The sequence below is a fragment of the Bos indicus x Bos taurus genome, chromosome 7, assembly GCF_003369695.1.
Source record: "Bos indicus x Bos taurus breed Angus x Brahman F1 hybrid chromosome 7, Bos_hybrid_MaternalHap_v2.0, whole genome shotgun sequence".
NCBI lineage: Eukaryota > Metazoa > Chordata > Mammalia > Artiodactyla > Bovidae > Bos > Bos indicus x Bos taurus.
The window spans coordinates 59,800,106-59,815,668 of NC_040082.1; the positions used below are offsets into that span (position 1 = coordinate 59,800,106).

Genomic DNA, 15,563 nt, shown 5'->3' on the forward strand with positions numbered 1-15,563 from the left:
GGATGTGAGAGTTGGACTATAAAGAAAACTGAGCACCGAAGAATTGATGCTTTTGAACTGTGGTGTTGGAGAAGACTCTTGAGAGTCCCTTGGACTGCAAGGAGATCCAACCAGTCCATCCTAAGGGAGATCAGTCCTGGGTGTTCATTGGAAGGACTGATGCTGAAGCTGAAACTCCAGTACTTTGGCCACCTCATGCAAAGAGTTGACTCATTGGAAAAGACTCTGATGCTGGGAGAGATTGGGGACAGGAGGAGAAGGGGACGACAGAGGATGAGATGGCTGGATGGCATCACTGACTCGATGGACGTGAGTTTGAGTAAACTCCAGGAGTTGGTGATGGACAGGGAGGCCTGGCGTGCTGCAGTTCATGGGGTTGCAAAGAGTCGGACACGACTGAGCGACTGAACTGAACTGAACTGAACTAGTGTATTAACACACACTACTATGTGTAAAACAGATAGCTGCTGGGAATCTGCTGTAGAACACAGGGAGCTCAGCTCAGTATTCTGCGATGACCTTGATGGGTAGGATGGCGATGGGAGGTTGGAGGGAGGACCAAGAGGGAAAGGATATATATATATATACATATGGCTGATTCACTTCATTATACAGCAGAAACTAACACAACATTGTAAAGAAATTATACTCCAACTTAAAAAAAAAAAGTCCCTGCTAGACCCCTCCAGCCAGTGGCTCACTTCAGGATCCCATTCAAAGCCAAATATTGCAAAAGAATTCTCCACAGCCTCTACTTCCTCACCTCCTATCCTCACCTCCACCTACTCCATCCTGGCATTTGGCCCCTCCACCTAAAGTACTTTTGTAAAGGGCTCCAATGACCTTGACCATCCAATGACAATGACCCACCAATGGCCATTCCAATCCCAAAGGCTGTTTTTCTGTTATTGTCTTTCTTGACCTCATGACAGCCTTTTATATAGTTGGCCACTTCTTTCTCCTTGAAACACTTTCTTCTCTTGGCTTCTGAGACACCACACACTCCTGGTTTTCCTCCCATCTCCATGGCTGCTTCAAAATGTCTCCTTCTGCTCTGCTTGTTGCTGCTGCTACTGCTAAGTCACTTCAGTCGTGTTCGACTCTGTGTGACCCCCATAGACGGCAATGCACCAGGCTCCACCATCCCTGGGATTCTCCAGGCAAGAACACTGGAGTGGGTTGCCATTCCCTTCTCCAATGCATGAAAGTGAAAAGTTCTTGACCTCTAAATAATGCCATGACCCACAACAAGGTCACCAACCTGCCGCTCTCCCTGAGGCACTCAGCCAGTCCCATGGCTTTCATTCCATCAAGATGACAGCGACCTCGTCACCCCATCACTCTCTGGCATCCCAGATTCATTTATCCCACCACCTCCTTGGCAACACCCATGTTCATGTCCAATAGGCATCTCAAACACAATATGTCAAAAATGGGACTGGAGCCCCAGCTCTCCCACTCACCACACCTTCCACCCACCCACAGAATTTCCCTTCTCATCTCAGGAAATAGCACCCCCATCGAGCCAGATGTTGAAGCCATTCTTCCTCCTCTCCCTGATCAGCCCATCAGCAAGTCCTGTCAGGCTCATCCTCTACTGATCTCGCTCATCTGTCCCTTCTACCCTTGTTCACTGCCCTGTCAGCCCAAGCTACCATCACCTCCCTCCTGGACTCAACAGCCACTATGAAACAGTTTTCCCGTCCTCCAAAAGTTAAATGCAAAAATACCACTGGACCCAGCAATCCATTCCTAGGTATACACTCAAAAGAATTGAGAGCAGCTTCTCAAACAAGAACTTATGCGAAGTAAAACAAGTCAGAAAGAGAAAGACAAATGCTATATGATATCACTTAGATGTGGAACCTAAAAAATATAACAAGCCAGTGAATAAAACAGAAAAAGAAGCAGACTCACAGAACAAACTAGTGGTTACCAAGAAGGGGGAGGGCAATAGAGGGGTAGGAAGACAAAAGGGTTATTATGGGATTACATGAAGTCATGCATGGGAAACTTCTGGAAATTGTAAGCACTATATGAATTTAAACAATCTTTCATTCAGTTTAAAAATAATTTAAAAAATTTTAAAAACCTTTATACCAGTGTTCATAGCGCTGTTCACAATAGCCAAAAGATGAAAACCAGTCCACTGGCCCCTCTGCCTAGAAGACTTTGTCCCTGGTCCTTCCGTGACTGGCTCCTGCAGGTCTCTGCCCCAATTGTGCCTCCTCTGAAAGGCATTCCCTGACCCCCAGTCCAGCCACCATCACACCCGCCTGTTGATTCCCTTCAGAGACCTATCACTATTTGTAATCACCTGTTGACTTGTTTATTTTCATCTCCTTTAACTAGAAGGTAGGCACACTGAGGCAGGGGTTCTCTTTCCTTTTCATTTATGGAACGCAGAAGGTGTCGGCCCCTACAGTCCAAATGCCCCTCCTACAGGAAGCCTTCCCAATTCCTCCACTAGGCTGTGCCCATCTGGGAGTGTGCACCAACTCCCTCTGCCAGTCCCCATACTGGCTCCCGCTCTGACCAGAGCCACTTCTGGGGGCCCTAGCAGGCCCCACATTCCTGAGATCCCCATCTTCCCCCAGGCACTGAGTCTCTGTGGAACAACGGTAGCATGAGAAGAGGGAGGGATGGGGTGAGCACAAAGCAGGCATTGCCACTTTCAGGAAAGCTCCCAGTGATGCCAATGGCCCGATTCTGGGCTAAACACTCTACAACTGCTGTCTCCTTAAATCTCACAGGGACTTTCTGATGGAGAAACTGAGGTTCAGGGAAGTCAGTAACTCACCTCAGGTCACACACTATCGTGTGAAAAATAAAGAGGATTACAACTCAGACCTCCTGCTTTTGGTGTTTTGCAATACTGCCTTAAGAAAGAAATGGATCTTCAATGTCTGTTGGCTGTGAGTATGAACAATCCTACTGCACCCACGTCTAACGTATGAAGGTAGTAATGTTTCTCTTCAACTTTAGGCAGAAGGTGGTGCCATGGGCAGCTAAGGCCCACCAAGCTCAAGAATATTCTCGACCTGGGCTTTACTGACTGCTGCCCTTGTTAGCAGCTCTCAACCAGGGGAAGAGGCACCCAGGGCTTAACACAGCAGTGACTGGGTCCTGAGATGGCCCTTGGCCCTGCTGAGCATAGGGATAGGAAGAGGAATGTGTGCTTAAAGCTCCTTTTAGGGTACGCCAGCAACACCTGCTCTCTGCAAACAGTAAGCAGTCTTGGGGGAGCATCAGCCCATTAGTGAGCATTAACTCTGGTGACATTCCCATGGAATCCACACATCTCTCCTGTTCCACACTCAGGCTGCCAGCCCTGGCAGACAAAACCAAAGCTGTCGCACAACTAATTTTCGTGTCAAGGCCATCGAGGCTCTCACTCACCCCAGGCCAGGCACCCAGCGTGCCCACGCCTGCTCAGGCTGCCATCAGGGCAGGTCCTTCATATTCTTGATCCTCCAGGGATCTGCAGGCTCGGCCTTCAGACTCTCCATCATTTAAATTTTAATATTAATGATGAATATGATGGTGATGATTATGTAATAATATTATTCATAATAAATACTTTACTAAGTGCCAGACCCTGACACTTGGTGGTACCTCTCCCAGGTCTCCCCAGGACACTATGGGGAAATCACCATTCACACCTCACAGGTGTAGAACCCGAGACTCAGAGTGCTGGAGTCTTGCCCTGGGTCACAGAGGTGCCACCTGGAGGCAAGAGTGGAATCGGAAGTTGGGTCTCTCCCAGCTCCTTCTTCCACCCTGAGTGTCCTAGACTTTCCTGGTTACCTCCAGAAGAGATGGAACCGGAACCTGGTTACCTCCGGAACCGTTCACATGGGCCTATTACTCCCATGAGTCACTGAAATATCCCCAATCCAGCAGAGGTGCTCTGACCATCCCAGGGTGAGCAATGATGGCACAGTGATCAGTGAGGCCAGACGGGGTGATGGGGGACACAGAAGGGGAGGATGGAGATGGGGGGTCTAAGCTCACAGGACATGCAGACCACCAGCTACACTTACCACCTGAGGGAGGGCAAGAGAGCCCAGAGAGGGGGTCCCCGGAGCAGACAGAGGAAAGAAGAAGGAGTTATTGAGCCACAAGCAGCACTGAGATGCCCAGGGCCCAGAAGAGGCACAGGCTCACAGCCTAGGGTACCCCCCATCACTTCTCTGTTTGCCTAGTGGAGGATGGAGATGATGAAAATGCCTCTTGATGGCAACCTACCATTTGAGGGGAAGGGGGTGCCTGGGGCATGGCCCTTCAGCAGGGCTGCAGTCAGGCTTATAGCACGAGGGGTAGGAAGAGCAGGTGATCTTTTAGCAGCGTCTGGCGTGGACACGGCTAGGGGCACATATCTTATTTAGCACATCCTAAATTCCTGTACTTCAGTTGTTCTTATGGCACTGCTTGGGGGTGAGGACCCAGGCAGGTCTCAAGTGGATACAACTAGAGAAAGGCCAAGTCTAGAAGCCAAGTGGCCTGACTCCCAGGTCTGCTAAATAAACATAGGCCAGCAAGCGAGAGGTCTCAGGAAGGAGGCTGGAGAAAGGGCTGGCCCTTGGACAACCTGGGATAAGTCAGTGAGAGAACATACCCCGTTCGGCCTCCCCAACTCACATGTCCGTGCAGGTCCGTGTTGAGCAGCATCAGGGCACAGGTAAGCGTGTGGATCCCATCTAAATCAGAGATAGAGGCACCCTCAGTGTAAGCATCCAGCTCCTTCTCAACTGCAGCCACCCACTCATCTCCTGCCAGAGCCAGCCTTCAGGCCTTAGAAGAGGCCAGCCACCTGCCAACTGCATGTCAGGGCCCAGGGCCTGCATGATACTCCATGCCCCACCCCTCTACAGCATCAGAGCCACTCCCCTGACCCAGGTCAGGAAACACTCTTCCCTTAGTGGGGGACCCGACCACCCTGGGCCTGTTCTAGCCCAGATTCCTGCCTCCTATGGCCAAACTCACCTTGAATCTCATACCCAGGAAAGGCTCTGGGTCCCAGGCTATACCCCTTCCAAGGCCCATGTCTCCTCTAATAACCAGCCTAGCCCCCCAGTTCCTGGGACTCAGGTCCACCCATGGGACAAGAGGGTGCCAGACCCAGGACTCCTGCCACACTAGCGATCAGCACTGTGACAGGGAACCACAGAGAAGGAGGGCACAGAGGACTGACTCCAGGGCACAGAGGACCCAGAGGACTTTCAGGCACAGGGAGTGGCAACAGGCCCGACAGTGGGAGGTGCCTTTTCCAGCAGACAGGCCCCCTGCCACACGCCATCGTGCCTTCACCGATGTTTCTCAAGCAGGACAGAAGTGGCAGGTGGATCAAGGGTAGGAGGAAGCCAGGGCCCAACTGGGGGGCAGGGGCGTGGGGTGAGGCGTCAGGAGCACAGGGTGAGGCGTCAGGGGCACGGGGTGAGGCATCAGGGGTGCGGGGTGAGGCATCAGGGGTGTGGGGTGAGGCGTAAGGGGCACGGGGTGAGGTGTGAGGGGCGCCAGGTGAGGTGTGAGGGGCGCCAGGTGAGGTGTGAGGGGCGCCAGGTGAGGCATCAGGGGCACAGGGTGAGGCATCAGGGGTGCAGGGTGAGATATAAGGGGCACGGGGTGAGGCGTCAGGGGTGTGGGGTGAGGCGTAAGGGGCACAGGGTGAGGCGTCAGGGGCACAGGGTGAGGCGTCAGGGGTGTGGGGTGAGGCGTAAGGGGCACAGGGTGAGGTGTGCGGGGTGTGGGGTGAGGCGTCAGGGGTGTGGGGTGAGGCGTAAGGGGCGTGGGGTGAGGTGTCAGGGGCGTGGGGTGAGGCATCAGGGGTGTGGGGTGAGGCGTAAGGGGCACAGGGTGAGGTATGAGGGGTGTGGTGTGAGGCGTCAGGGGTGTGGGGTGAGGCGTTAGGGGCACGGGGTGAGGTGTGAGGGGCACCAGGTGAGGTGTCAGGGGCGCGAGGTGAGGCATCAGGGGCACAGGGTGAGGCGTCAGGGGCGTGAGGTGAGGCATCAGGGGCGCGGGGTGAGGCATCAGGGGTGCAGGGTGAGGTGTAAGGGGCGCAGGTGAGGCGTACCTTCCGAAGTACTGTCATCAGGGTTACACTGGCAGTACCGGCGGGAGAAGTGCGTCAGGACCCGCTCACGCTCCTGCGTCTCCCCCATCAGCGGGAATGCCTTCAGGAAAGTTCTGGAGGGCGATGCAAGGGTGCTGAGGGCCTCCCAGACCCCTGAGTCGTCCGAATCCTCACTCTAGGTAGGAGCCCCCACCCCCCACACACTCCACCCAAGCCTGCCTGAGGAGGCTGAGGCCCCAGAGCCCCAGCATCTGGGCCCAGGAGGAAACCCTGAGCCCCCTGACAGCCTCTGGAGTGTGGAGTTTCAACCCTCATCACCCTTCAGGGCCCTTTTGGAAGGAGACGGGGGCAGATTGTGAAGAACAGAGGCTGACCAACACCCCAGTGCCAGCCTCCGCCCCACTCCTCACTCCCTCCTCCGCGGCTGGGCCCAGGCCACCCACACCGCTCCCCCGGAGCGCTCTCCCTCAGCCCTTCCCACCCTTCCCAGATGTGATACCCCTCACGTGATGGCCCCAGGCCCAACCACCTGGGCCCCCTCTACTCCCCCACCTCAAGTCTGAGCCTCCTCTGCTGGAGAGCTCTGAGTTCCCCTCAAGGCCAAAAGTCAAAGGTCACCAGCACTCAGGGGTCCCTAGCAGAGAATACCAAAACCAGAGGGGCCGGGAGATGGGCCTGGGGTCCATCACCTGGCGCCTAGGCACACCCCTCCTTGGGAGGGGAAACAGGAGGCTGAGACAGTTTGGTCCTCTATCTGTCCTGGGTTCATAAAACTAGCTTGTTCCCAATTTTGCTGCGGTTCCCTTGGCTTCTGTTATGCCCACTATCCTCCCTCAAACTACTTCTAAGACACCCTAGGACCCATGAACCCCATTTTGGCCAGTCTTTACCTTCGGAGGTTTCCCAAAGCATGGAAAACTGCAGACCACTCTCTGATTCAATCCCAGTCAGTCAACAGCTATACAAAAACATTCCATCCGCCTTATGGTCCTCCTTTCTCTGTCTCTCCTGTTTCCTGTTCTCTTCCTTGCATCCGGCCCCTCCCTCTTCTCCTCACACTCCACTAACACCATCCCCCATCCCAACCATAGCCTGTCCTACCTATGAGCCATGCATCCCAGGTGGGGCTTGCCAGCCCAAACACCCCTTCCTTGGGGGTCTTCACCAAGCTCCAACCAAACTCTCAGGCTATCCCCAGGATCAGCCTCACAGATGGCCACCCCCTTCTCTCTCTGTATCTTGGCATCACCAGCCCTTCTGCTCTATCCTCTGCACTTCTCACACCAATCATTCCTCGAGCCCTGTGGCCCAACTTCAGGCCTCATCCTCTCCTACTTGATCCTCCTCAGGAGACTCTGGATCAAAGGCCACCAACACAGTGTTGCCACCACTGCCTCCCCAAACCCTGCTTTACACCCAGCACCTGCTGTGGCTCCCCAGGGCCTGTGCAGTTGAGTCTCAATCTATTGGGCTGTATATTCAAGGTCCTCCAGCCCAGCACCCAGGCCTCTGATCGCAAGCTGACCCACCAAACACCTTCCCTGCTGGATCATCCAGTGTGAACCTCACTCAGCTCAGGATAGAGCAGCTTTCGAGCTGACAGACACTTCCACTGAGAACAGTGAAAAATGCCAGACAGAATACATCTCTCTTAAGCTATCAGAAAACCGCTGATGCAACAGACACCAATGGGACCAAGATCCCAGGGGGTAGAGACCTCAGGGAGGTAGGCCGATCTGCAGTTCTCCCCGGGGACACTGCCGATTACGGACACAGGGCTGAGGCAGAACATTCAGTGGCTTCACGGAGCTGGAGAGACTTCAGGGGCTATAAACATGTGGCCAGTTTTCCCTGTGAGATATTTGCCAAAGTCTAAAGATGGAAGGGGCCGTACGCTGAAAAGCTAAGCTTTCTGCCTCTCTGAGAAGCATATGGATTTGGTTTTTGCACAGGCTTGCCGCATTGAGGAGACAAAATTGTAATTTAGGACCCACCAAAGGGAGAGGCCCCAGTGAACACACCAGGATCCCAGTGGAAAGCCCTGCAGCCCTTGCCCTGTGATCGGGTTGAACTCTGAGCCTTACCACACTTCAGAGCGGCTGCTCCCCAGCTCAGCCCTGGATAGACTGGGACTGTACCCGCCCTGTTCTCCTCTAGCTGCCTGGACAAGCAGAAGGTACACCCCCTGGAGGAACACATAATGATCTAGAGCTACTGTAATTTTATGTACAATGTACAGGATCTAATAAAAAATTACTAAGCACACAGAGAAATAGGATAGATGATGGAAAACCAAGAGAAAAACAATTGAACCAGATACAGATGAATCAGATGACACAGATACCGTGATAAGCAGACAAGGACTTTCAAATATTAACTGTGACTAATACGTTCCCAAAAAGAGAGGGAAAGATGGAGAAAGTAAGTAAAAATAAATGAAAAGATGAGGACTTCTCCCCCCAGAGAATTGTTGCAGTTGTTCAGTCGCTAAGCGGTGTCCGATTCTTTGTGACCCCATGGACCGCAGCATGCCAGGTCTCTGTCCCTCACCAACTCCTGGAGTTTGCCCAACTTCATGTCCATTGAATCGGTGATGGTGTCATATCTTTTTGCCTTTTTATACAGTTCTCGAGGGTTCTCAAGGCAAGAACACTGGAATGGCTTGCCTTTCCTTCCTCCAATGGATCACGTTTTGTCAGAACTCTCCACTATGACCCGTCCTTCTTGGGTGGCCCTGCAAGGCATGGCTCATAGCTTCATCGAGTTACGCAAGTCCCTTCACCAACGATAAGGCAGTGATTTAGAACCTACCAAAAAAGTTTTTTAACAAAATATAACCTCTAGATCTGAAAAAATAAAACAATAGAAAGTAAAAACTCTGGGGAGGGAGGTGGGAGGGAGGTTCAGGATTGGGAACACATGTACACCCGTGGCGGATTCATGTTGATGTATGGCAAAACCAATACAATATTGTAAAGTAATTAGCCTCCAATTAAAATAAATAAATTTAAATTAAAAAAAAAGAAAGTAAAAACTCAATAAATGGGTTTAGCAGTATATGAGACACAGAGGAAGAATAAGTGAATTGGAAGCAGGTCAGTAGAAAATATCCCAATGGAAACAGAGAAAATAAAGGGAAAATACAGTTTCTAAAAATATGAGAGACACACGGGAGGTAAACAGGTATAACACACATGGACCACCCCTCGCTCGGCTCAAGAGTCCGCCATCCCTACCTGCGAGGGCTCTGGCCTGGGCTCAGGTCCCTGGCACCAGGCTTCATCTTCCCATTGCCTGCCCTCTGCTCCCTAGGCCTGCACTTGCCCTTCCTGAGGGCTACTCTCCGGGTCCAAACATCAACAGGACATGAGATCAAACTGACCATGTCCAATGTCATTTTGACCATATCTCCCTCAGTGATTTCGGGGAACTGGCCCACACTTTCTCCGTTTATAAATGGGAGAGTACCACCCACCTCACAGGGGTGTCACTAAGGTGCCGTCAGCAGGGTGTGTCGAGGCTATGCCTCCTGAAGGGTCACCTCTGCACTCCTTCACCTTGGCAGTGCCCGCCATGAGCCAGCACTCAGCGAGTCTCTGCACTGTGCTGCTCTCTTGGGCCCTTCCCCACAGCCTCCCCAGAGGGCTCAAGAGGGCTTGCCCAAGGCTGCACGGCAAGTCCACACTAGAGCTGGCAGGAGGATCCAGATGTATCGCCTGTGGGCACCACCCAGCCCAGCCGCACTGACCTGAGCGCTCGATCCAGAGTCAGGCCCGAGAAGTCAAAAAAGCTGAGGTACTCCCCAGCCACCAGCCTGCTGAACTCGTTGCTGCCAGGAGAGCAGGGGGTGTCCATTAGAAGCAGGGCACAGCAAACAGTGGGGGCACGTGGGCAGTGGGCCCCTGGGGACCCTGACCCACCCACTCAGACCTGTCCATCCATCCCTCTGCTGCCTCCCTTGCTGGCCAACTGGACTCTGACAGTTCAACCTTGGGCCAGGGTGTGCTCAGTCCCTCAATCGCATCCAACTCTTTGCAACTGCATGGACTATAGCCCGCCAGATTCCTCTGTCCATGGGGTTTTCCAGGTAAGAACGCTAGATTAGGTTTCCATTTCCTTCTCCAGCGGGCCAGGGTGTGAGAGGGTCAATAAGGCTTCCTGGAGGAGCTGATGTCTCATCAAATACCTTCAGGAAAGTAAGAGCCAGCCAGGTGAAGGGAGTAGGGTGTGGGATGATATACAGTGTCCCCAGTAGAGCACACTATCCAGAAAGATACCAGCAGGGCCATGTGGCAGGAGCTGGAAAGCAGGAATGGGGGCAGCAGGAGATGAGGCAGGGATCTGGGCCTGGGCCAAGGCAAGGATTGAGACTTGATTTGGAAGAGTTTGAAGCAGGAGGTGAATGAGAGGGTCAGATCTGTATTTGGAACACTGCCTGCAGAGTGGAGACCTACTGAGAGCTGGCAGGAGCTGTCCACGAGAGAGACGGAAAGGGTGGGAGGAGGGATGTTTCTGAGGCAGAATCCAACAAGACACAGGGAGGGATGGAGTGGGTGTGGGACATGACCAAGTAGCCCCTAGGGGTGCCCAGAGCCCAGGACAACAAGTGGGTCTAGAAGCACCTACATGAGAGTTGTCTGACCCTAACTGGTAAGAGTAGGAAGGGGGACAAGCCTGTAGGAAGGGCTCAGACAGGCCAGCAGACCCAGTTCAGAGACCTGAGGAGAGCCCCTCTCAGGGTGAGCTGAAGAGACAGAAACCTCGTGCAGGAGACAGACAGGAGCCACAGCCGTAGGGTGTGGTGTCCTGGAAGCCAAGGAAGAGAATGTCAAGACCGGGGTGATGCATTCTCGCCAAGAGAGAGAACATAATTCTACCTCAGTCCAATCAAGCCCCAAGCTCTCCCTCCTGTTTCCTCAACAAATACATGGCATTACCAAAAGGGGGGGGCCTGGCAACTGCTGTTGGCTACAAGGGACCTAAGAAACATACTGGCCAAATGTAATCAAAGACCTTATTTGTGTGCTGATTTGAACAAACATTTTTCAGACAACCAGAGCAAATTAAACATTGACTGAATGTTAGAGATACTAAGGAATTTTGTCAGAAATTATGACTATCTAAAAAAAAATCCTAGTCAGTTAGAGACACATACTAAACATTTATGGATCATATGATAGAGTCTGAAATATGGTTTAAAATATTCCAGCAAATGTGAGGGGAAGCTGTGGTGGGAAGAGATCAAACAAGAATAGAAAAATGTTGATAACTGTGAAGCTGAATAATGGGTACAAGGAGGTTTAAGGTATTACTTTCTCTGCTTTCGTGTGTGCTTGAAATTTTCATCATTGAAAGTTTAATTGAAGAAGAAAGGAGTGGCAGGTGTGTCGGGGCTGTTGAAGGGGAGAGAGTTGAGGCCACCATATTCAAAGAGACCAGGCTGCTACTGACTCTAGCAAGAGGGGCTTGTGTAGGGCAGTGGGGACCAGGAAGAAGCCAACCTGGAGATGCTGAGTGTGCAGAAGGGGAGAGGACAGAGGCCACCCAGAGCAGAAGACAGAATTTTGGCTGTGAAGAGGCAGGGGGAGGAAGTACATTTGAGGAAGGATTTTTGTTTCAGATGGGAGATGGTTAAGCACAATTAAATGCTGATGAGAAAACTCATGAAGACAGAATGGTTGAAAAGACAGGGGAGGGTGGGGATCAACTTTAACGAAGGAGGATGTCATTAGGTTGGGGGTCTGTAGTCCAGTGGGAGAGGCGAGGGTGCCGGCAACATGATTTGGGGGGAGGCCCAGGCAGGAGCACTGTGGGGGCTAAGGAGGGTGGAAGAGGTGGGAGTGGGGAGAAGAGGGGTGTCCTCAGGACCTCCTGTGGCCCGAGGCCCCGTCAACTCTAACTTGGGGTCTAGAGCCTGGGCTGCCTCTCGTAGCCTGGGAGCAGCCCTCGCTGGAGGCCAGGCCTGCCTCTGTGCAACCTGAAGGCTTATGTGGGTGTGGGGGCCCCTCTGAAGGACAAGGCAGACAGACAAGGGAGGCGGGCGTGCTGGCGGCCAGACCTGCTCATGACACACCGACTGACTTCACAGCTGATGTCCCCCACCCCCGGGACTTCAACCTGGCTAGTTCCCTGAGTCCAAAGACCCGGGCTTGTATGTAGGCAGTCCCCCTCTTCAGCTGGTCCCAACAGACAGTGAGTGGGGCTCAGTGAGGGTCAGGGTCCCCTTGCCCAGCTCCAGGGTCCCAGGCAGTCCCTGTTCAGACCAGGCGCTCCTCTGTCCCTGGCCTCATTAGTTCACTCACGAGACCCTACCTGGTTGCTCCGTCCTTGCTGCCACATGCCACTCTCCCAGCCCCGAGGGGCCCCCCAACCCTACTTCCCCTCCCTAGGAGCAGAGGCCCTCGCCCAGGCAGCCCAGAAAGGAAATGGATTTAGGGCAAGGCCCAGAATGAGGACAGAGGCAGTTCTTGGAGACTGTTGGGAGCCCCAAGCACTAGGCACCCCTGAGGGAAGTCACCACATCACCCTGGGCTGACACGAGGTTTGCTTGGGGTGGGGGATGGAGATGCAACTCACTTCTTGCCCAGCTGCCGGGCCACGTCACAGCGCTGAAAGCCCTCCAGGTGGTAGAGCCGGCGCGCCAGCCGGCGGGCAGCCTCACTGACGCCCTGGCCCCCATTGGCCAGTGGGTCTGTGCTGCCAGACTCCAGCCCCTCTGAGCTGCTCAGCTCTGAGTCCGAGTCCGACAGGCCATCCTTCAGGCTGGGGTCACTGAAGAGGGAAGGCGGGGTGGGGATGAGGGGGTCAGAGACCCTTGGGCAGGGGCTGGAAGGTCTCCCAAGACCAGGGAAAGAAGCTCCACTGCATCAGGACAGAATCAAGTTAGACCTCCAGAAAAACCTTCAGAGGAAACCATTAGATGATCAGCCCCCTGACCCCACCCAGGCTGGAAAGACCTGGAAGGGCAGGATGGAACCTCAGGCAGGGGGTGGGAGGTCTGGGTGCAGAGGGCCGTTCACTCTGGGCCCTGGCTTATCCTGACTCGTTTTGCCTCCTCTGGGTTCTCTCGGCTCCCAGCCCAGGCCCTGCCTCACCTGGCCGAGTTCAGCAGCTTGTCCGTGTCCTCCTCCTCCTCCTCCTCCTCCTCCTCCTCCTCATCGTCCTCCTCATCCCCACGTGGGCCCAGGGGTCCGTCTTCATGGAAGCCGTTGGGCACCGCCGTGAGAGACAGGCGGCTCAGGACATTTTCAGAGCGGCTGCCGGAGATGGAGCGCCGCAGGGGGCTGCCGAGCACCCCACCACCACCGGCTGCTCCCATGTCCCCCTCAGACCCCATGTCCCCAGTGCCCAAGCCCGCACCCAGCTCAGGGCTGTCCCGGGCCCGCTGCTGGATGAGGGGCGTGAGAGGGGCCTCGAAGCTGACACAGCTGTCGCTCTCGTCCGTGAGGCTCAGCACGTCCAGGGAGTCCAGGCTGCTGTACTGGGTGCCCCGCAGCAGCTCCGACTCCACAATCTTCTCAAACGTGGCGCTGAAGCCGTCTCGCACATCTGGCTCTCCAGGGCCACCCGGCCTGTGGGATGCGCGGACCAGTCACCGTCCTGCCAGATGGCCCCTTACAGGTGCTAGGATGGCACCAATCCATGTCTGGGAGCTCCCTGGGTGTGGGGACCTGGCAGGGATCGTGTCCTGTTTATTCTCTCAGCCAACCCTTACTGAGCACAGGTGCCAGATGCCAGGCTGGGTACTGGGGTACAGTTTGAAAGGACAGGCATGGTCCTGCCCCCCGCAGTGCCCACCAGGCTTGGCCCCCAGTCGGTATCATTCATCTAAATGAATGAGCGTGACTCTCGCTCCTGCCTGGCCCAGGAGAGGGGGAGGGGGCTCCTCTTTCCAGGCTCCCCATCACAGCTAGTGTCTCACTGGGTCACAGTTTTGCTGTCCCCACAAACTGGGTGGTTCTTAGCTTGGCTGCCCAGGCCTTGCCTTAATGTCACCTCTTTGGAGAGACTGAGGGAGGCAGGCCCAGACCACCCACCACAGTGGCCCCTCATTAGTGTCTATCCTCAGGGTGCCCCTTTATCTCCTCCTAGCCCCTCCCAGCCTGTCGCCTTCTGTTTATTCCCCTATTTACACCTGTTTCCCCCGCCACACACAAGGCCAGGGAGCACCCAGCACACAGGAGATCCTCTAAGTCTTGCCGAATGGTGCGCTGGGTGAATGAGCAGATGCCTGTCAGCCTGGAGGCCCACTCTGCTGCCTAAGCCCTGCCTTGTGCTGCCCCCCAGAGAGGCCCTGGCACCAGTGGTTTCCTCTGCCCAGAGTGCACTTCCCTCAAGCTGGAGCCTCCCTTCCACATCCCTTTCTCACTCTGACTGCCCTACTTATAACTGGGACCTACTCTCTTCCCCAATCCCTCTTTCTTACTTCAGTTTTTCCAAGGTACTTGCCCCCTTCCAACATACTATGTAATTATCTATTATTTTTATGATTTATTATCTGTCTCCTCACTAGACCATAAGCTCCATGAGAGTAGGAGTTTTTGTATATTCTGTTCACTGATGTATCCCCAGAACCTAAAATAGAGCAACACACACAGATGAAGCGAGGCCTCTTACCCACTGGGGAGACGCGCAAGTGAGCAGGGAAGTCAGGCGAGGAAGGGGACTAAAAAAGATCAAAATAGAGACAAGGAGAGAGAGAGAAAAAAGAAGAGAAATAAGAGAGACAAGAATGAGGCAGAAAAGAAATACAGAGAGCACAGAAAACAGAGACAGAATAAGGGAGGCAGAGAGTAACAGATAAAGAGAGACAGAGAGAGAGAAACAGAAACAGCAAAAGAAAGAAGCAGGCTGAGCCCGGCCCATTTCAGATAAATTAGGGCCCACCATTTGCAAAGAAGCACACCCTGGTCCCCTGGAGGATGTCCTGCTTATCCCCCAACCCCTGGGGTCTCACAGAGACTGAGTCGGATTTGGAGAATGAGGCAGTGCTCCACTCCCTCAAGGCACTCCTTGGACACCGCACCACCCCCACCACCATGCCTGAGATTTGATTCCTGCATGCTTCCTAGAGAAATATTGACCTGAGAGTGAAAAGCTGAGACCACAGCCATCACCCACTCCAGTCCCACAGGAGTTGAGAGGGCGGTCTCATTTAGAAAAGGAAGTAGGGGAAAGTGTCACACTGGGTCACAAGTAGGCTGCCCAGCAGGGGGCTGGGGTGGAAGCTGCCTCTACTGACCTCTGGGAGGACAGGAGGGAAGAGAAGGGCCACTGCCCTGGCCGCCAGAGCAGACACCCCAAATCTGCCCAGCAGCTCTCTCTGCCAAGCCCGTACGGGGTCCTAGAACAATAAGACAGAGTCCTGCCCTTGGGGGCTCATCCCATGTCAGAACCATGAATGGTTCTCCCACATATCCCACCCTTTCATGCCCTTTCACACTTGTAGGGCAGTTTTGATAGGGGCTTGAAGACCATTAGCCCAGTC

The 15,563-nt window shown here is 53.9% G+C and overlaps 1 protein-coding gene across 3 annotated transcripts in view; it reads right to left on the minus strand.

The window, feature by feature from the left end:
- The window catches only part of PSD2 (pleckstrin and Sec7 domain containing 2), a 71,949-nt gene that overhangs the window by 21,279 nt on the left and 35,107 nt on the right, over window positions 1–15,563 (minus strand). For 2 of the 3 annotated variants that reach the window (XM_027546295.1, XM_027546296.1), the window contains exons 4-8: window positions 13,171–13,647; window positions 12,653–12,847; window positions 9,825–9,905; window positions 6,077–6,189; window positions 4,640–4,700 (exon numbers count right to left, since the gene is read on the minus strand). In XM_027546295.1, coding sequence (XP_027402096.1) covers window positions 4,640–4,700; window positions 6,077–6,189; window positions 9,825–9,905; window positions 12,653–12,847; window positions 13,171–13,647 — 927 coding nt within the window. The remainder of the gene's footprint in view (window positions 1–4,639; window positions 4,701–6,076; window positions 6,190–9,824; window positions 9,906–12,652; window positions 12,848–13,170; window positions 13,648–15,563) is intronic. The other variant, XM_027546297.1, reaches the window with a different exon arrangement.